The 10199-nt window shown below is 36.7% G+C and overlaps 2 protein-coding genes across 2 annotated transcripts; both read left to right on the forward strand.

The window, feature by feature from the left end:
- The first annotated feature begins 1352 nt into the window (after window positions 1–1352).
- Window positions 1353–7425, forward strand: LOC132164644 (protein ADP-ribosyltransferase PARP3). The gene is made up of 17 exons (XM_059575186.1): window positions 1353–1433; window positions 1975–2270; window positions 2516–2711; window positions 2807–2920; window positions 3006–3133; window positions 3254–3428; window positions 3719–3852; window positions 3946–4183; window positions 4374–4501; window positions 4602–4678; window positions 4758–4918; window positions 5006–5215; window positions 5320–5422; window positions 6259–6341; window positions 6456–6599; window positions 6688–6870; window positions 7146–7425. The coding sequence occupies exons 1-17, from the start codon at window positions 1428–1430 to the stop codon at window positions 7209–7211; spliced, it is 2442 nt and encodes an 813-aa protein (XP_059431169.1). The 5' UTR covers window positions 1353–1427; the 3' UTR covers window positions 7212–7425.
- Window positions 7426–9177: 1752 nt separating this feature from the next.
- LOC132162785 (osmotin-like protein) lies at window positions 9178–9960 on the forward strand. Its single transcript, XM_059573015.1, has one exon. It carries the CDS (start codon window positions 9178–9180, stop codon window positions 9958–9960), a length of 783 nt encoding a protein of 260 aa, XP_059428998.1.
- The last annotated feature ends 239 nt before the right edge of the window (window positions 9961–10199 follow it).

The raw sequence follows: 10199 nt of genomic DNA on the forward strand, positions 1-10199 counted from the left end.
ATTAAAAACGGAAGAGGTTACTGAAATAGGATATATCCGAGCAAAATAAATAAATAAATAAATTAAATAAATTAAGTATATAAAAAAATATAAAGAGAAAAAACAAGGAACAAAGATATAGATTAAGGTGGTTCGGCCTATAGCTTATATCTACACGTCAAAGCTTTTTCTTGGCTACATCATTCTTTCACTTGATAAAAATTGTATAATAAAATGACTTATTTATAATTGAATGAGGCCAAGAATACAATAAGTACATAATCAATTTCTAACCTATAAGAATTAGGTGAGTTACATAATTAATATATAACTTATGAGAATTAGAAGAGTTACATAATCAATATGTAACTTACGAGAATCATGAGAGTTACATAATAAATATGTAACATATGAAAATTAGGAAAATAAATAATACATTAATTTAATTCAAAACAACTATTTTGCATTGTCTTCAGATCTCTCAATACATATTTTGTCAAAGTCCGAAACAATATCCTTTCAAGTGAAAATTAAGAAGATAATGAAATCATTCTGTCATATAACTTTATTCTTTGCTGATTTCATTGAAATTATGATTAATTTGTAGAACAAAATGACCAAACTTCCAACTAGTTTAATAATAAGCATTGGATTATGTTACTTTTATGCAGACAATTGTGTGAGGGCCCTTTATAAGACTTACTTGGCACGTGTTCAGACAACTTAAGATTTGCTTTGAACACATAAGCTAAGCCCTCTTATAATTGTTTGTCTGCAGCCGAAAGTATTGAAGAACAACGTCGTAAAATAGTTTATATAGACTCGTGAAAGTTTTTTATTTTTATTTTTTCTTGATCAACTAAAAATATTTTCATATTTACCAAAATTCAGGCAATCAAACACTCAAAAAAAAAAAAAAATTAAATGTGAAAAAAAATGAAAGGTCAAAAATACTCTATAAAAGACAAGCAGCACCCATTAATCCACCACAGCTCCATCACCATCCACCGGGTTTTGATCAGTCAACATGTCCACATCGTCACAGCCAATCATTTCTCTCCTTCGCAAGCTCTGAGAAGAAGGTGCATGCATATGCCGAGTGAAGAAAAGATTCAAAGAAAAAGCCTGAAAACTTCAATCATACGAGTGAGTATATAAGAACACCACCTGTCAATGTCTTAGCTAGGCTGCGAAAAACTACCCTTTTGGACACGTGTCCTACACATGATGCCTGAGACACACATGGAGATTTATGGGAACGACAGAGGAGCCTTAGCTGCTGCAGTAAAACCATGTACGTGTCGCTTTGGGGCATCGTCTCTGGTCGTGTAAAAAGACCCCCCTCTGCTTATGTTCCACAACTATGTCGCATCATTAAACCTTTTGTTTCTGCTACATTTGGAAGCACCTTCGATCGTTTTCTTCACTGTTCTTCTGCAGACACAAATATGAAGGTTCGTTCTCTCTATTATGTCAAAACTATTTCACCTTCCAAGCACTACCAAGAGTGTTCTTTCTTCTTCTCCATACCTATATTACACACATCTTCTTAATCCTTGCTCTCCTCTTCATTTCTGCATGTTATCTCAAACGAACGTATTAAATTTATTTTTTGTTTTAGCTTAACTTTTAGGATGTGGCTTAACATAGCTATGAACGTTAATTCTGTCAATTCATTTTATTTAACTTAGAGTCGCTATATGACTCTCATACAATTGGTAGTGAAATTTAGTCATCTTTTTTAATCAACAAGGACCCTAACAAATGAAAAATTAAAAATTAAGGATGATTTTTAGTGTTAAAAAGGACATGTAAAAATGAAAGATATAACAATTTACAATATATCAATATATATATATATTGAACTATGGCTTAATTACACCTTACAAATAACCGAAACATGTAGCCAAACAAATCTCATCAATTTCTAACATACAAAAATATGTGGTTGTGTTGTGTTAAATAACATATGATGTTTTGAAAAAATTAATGAAGGTTCATGAGACAAGATCTCATGCTCGCACATCTGGGGAGGAAGAAAAGGCGATGACAAGGAAGCAAAAGGCAGAGAGCAACGAACATGAGGCAGTGCAATCTCCTAAAAAGCCCAAGTCGACTGAAAATGACAACGTTGACCAGCCTAACGGCAAATCTTCAGCCGACATAGCTGCGGAGTTTGAAGAGTTCTCTAAAGCCATTACAGAGCACCTCTCCATCCAACAAATGCGGGAAATTTTGGAAGCTAATGGCCAAGATACCTCCGGTTCTGATTCTTCTATTCTCTCTAAATGGTTTGTTTCACTCCCCCTTCCACATACTCATCCCAAAGCATTAGCCATTTTCAATTGTTTGAGCAAGTTTTTTTTTAATTTTTTATTTTGAAATTTCATGCACTTCGAAGAAGTTGCAGACTATTATACTGATAACTGAGATGACGTGAACGTAAAAATTATCACCATCATTTAACTTCATCCCAATTAAGTCGTATTCGTGTAACAGTCTACTAAATAGTAGGATTAAATTGAATTGTGAACAGTCAAGATCTGCTGTTTTTTGGGCCACTGGAGAAATGCCCAGTTTGCAACGGCAATTTGGAGTACACCGGCACACGCTATTCCTGCAGAGGGTTTTATAGTGAGTGGTCTTCTTGCACCTTCAGCACAAAGGACCCACCAAGGAAACAAGAACCAACGAAATTTCCAGATTCTGTTCTCAACTCCCCTGTTTCAGACGTATTTTTCTCTTATATTCGAAAATTAATTAACTAAATGAATGAATTCACCATTTCTGTTTTTATATTGAGCCTCTTTTTTTTTTTTTGGAATAGTTGATAAAGAAGTATCAGGATCCAAGCTGCCGGCCTCAAAGGACTCTAGGGACGACAGATAAACCTTTTAAAGGAATGATGATTTCTCTAATGGGCCGTCTTTCTCGGACACATGTATGTTGCACACTTCTACGTACGACAGCCAGGAATTTAGTACTAATCTAGAATACATATATATTGCTGGTTGTGTATATTGCAGGATTATTGGAGAAAAGAGATTGAAAAACATGGAGGGAAAGTTGCCAACTCTGTCATTGGTGCAACTTGTCTGGTTGCTTCTCCGGCTGAGAGAGAGCGCGGCGGCTCATCTAAACTTGTGGAAGCAATGTGAGTATAGAGATTAATTGCACCAATGCAAATTCCATGATCTTCATAAAAACAAGACAAATGGCCAATTGGGTATGAATTTCGACAAGAAATATCAATTGGGATTGCAATATTTTGCAGGGAGAGAGGCATTCGTGTAGTGAGCGAAGCTTGGTTAGTAGATAGCATTCAGAAAAAAGAAGCACAGCCCCTTGAAGCTTATGATATTGTTAGCGATCTTTCTGTAGGGGGGAAAGGAATTCCATGGGATAAACAAGATCCTAGTGACGAGGCACTTGAATCACTCTCAGCAGAAGTATATATACATAATACATTTATATGTCTTATTTTCATTAACCAGACAGAACAGGATTTTCTCTGGTTCAAATGAAATCATGCATTTAACTGTGTATATGAAGTCAAATGTTGGCACGACTTTTAGAAAATTTAAATAACATGAAATCATCTACACAGTTAGATGGTTAGATTTCCTAATTTTATAACTTCTGACTATCAATTGGTATTGCGCGTTTCATTTGAAATGAAGAGGATCCTTGTCTATAAGCGGATGTACTTTTGTGCTAATAACTTGCTCTGTGGGTACAGGTAAAGCTCTTTGGCAAGAGAGGAGTGTACAAGGATACTAAATTGCAGGAGCAAGGTGGAAAGATCTTTGAAAGAGATGGGATTCTGTATAACTGTGCCTTCTCTCTTTGCGACATGGGGCGAGGACTGAATCAGTAACGTTGAATTAAACCCCTGATTATGCTGCTTTGGATTGGCCTTTTCATGACCTTTTGCACTGAATATTTTCTTTTACTTGGTGCATGCAGATATTGTGTCATGCAGCTGATCACGGTACCAGAGGGCAGCTTGCATCTGTACTATAAGAAAGGGAGAGTGGGTGATGATCCAAATGCAGAGGAGAGGCTCGAAGAGTGTGAAAACGAGGACAATGCTGTGAAAGAGTTTGTGAGGCTCTTTGAGGAAATAACTGGTAATGAACTTGAGCCCTGGGAAAGAGAGAAAAAGTTTCAGAAGAAGCCACTGAAGTTCTATCCCATAGACATGGTACAGCAAGTTGCTTCTTCCCTTAATTGTTAATTAAGCACAGATAGAGCTAATAGAATGAGGTGAATAACGGAGACAGGGTTCGAACTTAGGACTTCTGCTCTGATATAATGTTAAATTACACTTAAGCTAACAGGAATTGATGAATTTAATTATTTAGTTTATGTTCGAACACTTTGACATTGGGTAGGATGATGGAGTCGAAGTTAGGCATGGAGGTCTTGCTCTTCGGCAGTTGGGAGTTGCAGTTGCACACAGCAAACTTGAGCCTTTGGTTGCCAATTTCATGAAGGTCTTGTGCAGTCAAGAGATATACAAGTATATATAACATAATCTGCAGATTCTCCATTATCTATTCTCAATCTTTTTTTTTTTTTGGTGTCGATTGGGGTTTGAAAATTTTCTAATTCCAACTTAGGTATGCTTTGATGGAGATGGGACATGATTCCCCTGATCTACCAATAGGGATGGTCACTACTTTTCACTTGAAAAGATGTATAAACCTCATTCTCTTCTTCTCTCATTCTATCCTCTCCACTTTATAAAATGATTGACAATTAGTATATATGTTCAGGTGAGGAGATTCTCCTACAGTTCATTGAAAAGGTGGAATCAATGAAAGAGACAGGGCAGAAGGCAGAGGCTGTTTGGTCAGATTATAGCCAAAGATGGTTTACTCTGATGCACTCCACTAGGCCTTTCATTTTCAGGGACTTCCAAGAAATTGCAGATCATGTAAGGGAGAGACATCATTATTTTCTCACGTTTTGTGTACATTAAAATCCTTGGATATCTTTTAACACTTGGCTACCAAATCTTTAGGCTGCAGCTGTACTAGAGACTGTTCGAGACATAACTGTGGCTTCACACCTTATAGGAGACATGAGTGGCTCCACCAATGATGACCCTTTGTCTGATCGATACGAGAAACTGGGATGCTCGATTTCCCCGGTGGATAAAGAGTCTGATGACTACAAGATGATCCTAAACTATCTGGAGAGAACTTATGAACCTTACAAAGTTGGAGATACTGTGAGTTGTATATGCAAATTTGATTTGAATTAATCTCTCGTTACAACTAATTATCCATGGATTATGATCTGTTGGTAGAAATTCTGAACGTCTATGCTTTTCAGGAATATGATGTGACCGTTGATAACATATTTTCTGTGGAATCAAATGCACACCCTTCTTATGATGAAATAAAGAAGTTACCAAACAAAGTCCTTTTATGGTGTGGTAAGAAGCTTATTCTTGTTTCATTCTACAATATTGTCTTCTCTTGCAGGTTTTGTTAGATTTATTTAAAATAAAAAATTTTGGAGGAAAAATAAAAAAATTTAAGTGTTAAGAATAAAAGTTTCTCACATTGGCTAGATACAAAGATGTTGTTGGGTGGTCTTGGGCCAATCTCAACCCCAAAAGCTAGCTCAAGAGGTGAGGCTTTCCTTTACACTTATAAAGTAACCACCAGCCCCTTCTACAACCGATGTGGGATAACCCCAACAATTTCCCCCTCACACATTGGGCCTAGGTCGGAGCAACGACAACCCGTTTCTTTCGTAGACTGTTGGGCTGAGACTTGTTGGTAAACCTGGGCTCTGATACCAGTGTTGGGTGGTCTTGGGCCTATTTCAACCCCAAAAGCTAGCTCAAGAAGTGAGGCTTTCCCTCACACTTATAAAGTGACCACCAGCCCCTTCCACAACCGATGTGGGATAACCCCAACAAATGTCAAGTTGTTTATAAGGAATCCTCTTCACTTGGCAATAAATTGGGTGATGGAGACGAGAGTTTTCTGTCTAGCTCTCCAATTTTCTTCTTTCTCCTACGATTTTTTGGTGTTTCTTGTTACTTTAGAAAGCGCTATTCTAGATTAACATTTGAGATTCGTTGTATCGTGGGAACTACTTTGCCAAATTCCTTAAAACTTAGAAAGGAGACAAAATACGTTTTAAAGATGTCAAAGTCCTGAATTAATTTTGCCTTCATATTTTCCCTATTATTTCTATAATATTTCCAACAGGTTTTGGGGATGATTATTCCAAGTTGTATACCTATATATTTCCTTGCAGGTACATGCAGCTCAAATATATTGAGCCACTTGCATAAAGGGTTCCTACCATCTATATGCCAACTCCCGGTCCCAGGTTATATGGTATATATTAGAGTGATTCAATCAAAATGCAATTGCATGCCACTTGATTTTCAGCCGCAATCTCTGTAGATATAGTTCAAAATCTTGTAAACCTTATGGTTTTTGTTAAAACAGTTTGGCAGGGCAATTGTTGGTTCTGAAGCTGCAGCAGAAGCTGCGAGATATGGATTTACTGCAGTGGACAGGCCAGAAGGGTTCCTGCTCCTGGCAATTGCTTCTCTAGGAGATCAAGTTACTGAGTCAAAGTGTACACCCGAGGTTCGTAAACTTGGTTAAAAGCGTGCATCAAGTGTTGTGTGACATAGTCGTTTATAAGCTTCATCTTTGTTTTAACTCAATGAGGCAGGATACGAAGTCCTTGGAAGAAAAGAAGCTTGGGGTGAAGGGATGGGGTCGAAAGAAGACTGATGAATCAGAACACTTTGTTTGGAAAGATGGTATCAAAGTTCCTTGCGGTCGCTTGCTCCCCTCAGACCACAAAGATAGCCCTCTTGAATACAATGAGTATGCTGTTTATGATCCTAAACAGGTATTATAACCAACTAATCGCTTTGGTTTGATCGAAAACAGAATACCATTTAGCGATTTTATCCCAAAAGCTTACTCTGATAGGAGATGGTAGACTTAATCATTTAAATTTTATTCACACACTTCCTCACATTTGAGCTCAAAGTCGCTCTCAACAAGTGAGTCCGTCAAGCGAAATATGGTAAATAACGGAAACAAAGTTCGAACCCACAACTTTATCTTTTGTTTCCTACCATGTTAGGAAGATGACCTGTAACTTATGTTGTGTTGGTGCAGGTGAGCATAAGGTTTTTGGTTGGGGTGAAGTATGAAGGGAAGAGAATGGTGGACACAGAGGAGTAAAGGACAGGTAAAGGGAAGCTGTTGCCTGTAAAGAGCAAAGGGTTCTGTTTAGCTCTTTTTCTCTTCTGTTGCCAACTTTTGTAAGGATGAAGCTTTTGTATGGGAAAGCTTTTGTATGAAGCTTTTTCTCTTATGCTATCTATATATATATATATATACTCCCAACAGCTTGATTTGGCTATATATGCTAATTATGAAACAAAAATTCTGGCTATATATATTCATGCATGGTATGTATTGTCAGCAGCATGACGAATATCATTTACTTAATTCCTAACATATTATTTTCATTTTGGCTTTTTATTTCTCATCCCTGTTAACATAATTTCGTTTTCTCATGCATAACATAGTATTTCTCGGCCCATATGGTGGGAATAGCAATTTTGATATATATAGATATGTCCATTTTTAGGGGATTAGTCCTTCAAAAAGATATATGCACTTAGTAACTGATTAATCTTCTGAAAGTTAAAACAAATGCAGCCTCGATCTATTAATTTATTCACTGATTTCAAAAAAAAAAATTTACCTATTTTTACAACTACATAACCGAAAATGAAAAATGAAAAATGAAAAAATTTCTCGGGTACCTCCCCTTTTTACTTATCTCCCCAAGTTTTCAATTGTAATATTATATAATCAACTTCATGTGCCTTCTCTAGTTTATAATAATTAAGCTTATTAATTTGGTCCCTGTAAATTTTGTAAATTAAATTATGCCAAACCGAAAAAAAAAATAATAATAATATTTAAAATAATAATAATAATAATAATAATAATAAAACATAAAAAAGTTGAAAAAGAGCTCTTCACAGCCAATGGTTCTGGGGGTGTAGCTGGGGACAAATCCATATGGTAGTTTTCAATTAACTTACTTCTTGTTCAAGTAATGTCTTTTGAATGGGGTCACAAAGTTTTCATGAATTATTATACAACTAAAGTTTGATTTTAGCTTAATTAAGTTTGATGATATTCTTGTGGAAGTGTAATGATCATTTAATGAACAAGTGATTAGAGATTATTGGAGAACATTGAGTGTAAATCATTATATTAACTATTCATGTTTGGAAAGAAAAATGATCAAAGTCCATAGAAAATAAAAATCATATAATAACACAAGTTAATTCTTGTAATTATGGAGACACATTTGTATACTTGTTAATTTAAACCATATTTTGGAATTTCCTTCAACTCAGTTTATAAAAATGACATGTGTCATTTGATCATGTGAGATGCACATGTTTTTTAATAGTAGGGGCAAAATTGGAATAAATTTTACTAAAAACTCGTGTGCATTTTACATGTTATTAAAAAAAATGGACACATATCATTTTTATAGATTAGGTTGAAGGAAATTTGTTTGGAGGAAAACTTTGTCAAACTATTATTTGATATAAAGCTATTTAAAAATAGTGATTTTTGACAAAATAGGAAAAAGATTGAAGATTAAAGTAATGTCACTCACAGGTACAAGCTCCCGGAAGGACTTATTATGTAATTTAAAAATAATTTTTTACTAAAATTCTTTCAAACTGGTAAGAATTCATCTATATGTTAATTCTTAGAAAAAATTTCTCTTAACTAACGAAAATTCATTTTTTTTTTGAAAGTACTATTTCAAAATTTAAAATCTCTCAATTTGGTATATTCAACTTCTATTTTTTTTTTTTCAACGTCAATCCTCGCATTCTTAGAGAAACATAAGAGAAACTTATAGCATTACTTCACTTATTGGTTGCCTCTTTTACTCACGTCAGGCAACCAGTAGACTGCAACTTTTACTGGTTTGAGGCATAATAATTCCACCATAATTACCCATGCTTTTCATTTTTTATTTTTAATTGGGAGCCAATTCTCATAAAAACCAATTATTTATTGGCTAATAAAACCCTATATATATACAAACCCTACATGCACTTTCTTCTCACACTTACTCCAACTACTCGATCGATCTCACAAAATGAAAATGATTTCCACTGATCTCCTCTTAACAACCACATTCCTTGTCCTGTGCATGTGCACCCTCTCCACAGCCTCGCCAAGGGCCGTGTTAACCCTAGTCAATAAATGCCCCTTCACTATCTGGCCAGCCATCCAGCCGCACTCGGGCCACGCCGCCCTCATGCACGGCATCGGCGCCTTCACACTTGACACCCTGGCCAACGTTTCCTTCCCCGCTTTTCCTTTTCCCAACCTCAAAAACTCCTGGTATGGACAGATCTGGGCACGCACAGGGTGCACTAGCATCACTATCAATGGAACCGAATACTTATCTTGCGCCACCGGCGACTGTGGCCTCCAGCCCGACTGCAGCCGCGAAAATATTATCTCCACCCCTGCCACGCTGGCTCAGCTCCAAGGTTTCGGTAAACCGTCCCCCTCCTTCTACGATGTCAACCTAGTCCACGGTTTTAACTTGCCCATCACCTTGACCGCTCACGGGGGCAAAGGTATCAAACACTTCTCTTGCCCCACAGCTGACTGTACCGCCGATCTGCTCCAAACGTGTCCCGAAAAGTTCAAGCGCGGGGCACCAGGTGAAAATTCCTGGCCGGTCGTGGCATGCTATAATCTTACAATTGGTCGGGTACCGCACCATCGTGGTGTGAAGCTAGTGCCTTCGTGGAACTCAAAGTTCTTCGAGAGCGCGTGCCCTAACGCGCTTACGAATGATACGCAAGAATATAAGCCATCTACTCTACACAGCTGCGAATGGCTACGTGAGCTGAAGATCATCTTCTGCAACTAGAGACCAAGATATTCCATGCATGCATGTCTTTAATTAAGGTTTCGTTTGAAACTGGAAAAATAAAGTTTGTTTGTTTTGTCTTAATTAATTATATATGTTGTCTGTGGGCGTATCACGTATATATGTAGCGCCGTAAAGATTGGAGTGTGAATGTAATATTTTGATTTTGGGGTTAATTTGTTTAGTGGATGTATATGCATGAACTATAACCTCTTGACACTTTTCTCCCCTAAACTATT

Source organism: Corylus avellana, chromosome ca10 (genome assembly GCF_901000735.1).
Source record: "Corylus avellana chromosome ca10, CavTom2PMs-1.0".
In the NCBI taxonomy this organism is placed as follows: domain Eukaryota; kingdom Viridiplantae; phylum Streptophyta; class Magnoliopsida; order Fagales; family Betulaceae; genus Corylus; species Corylus avellana.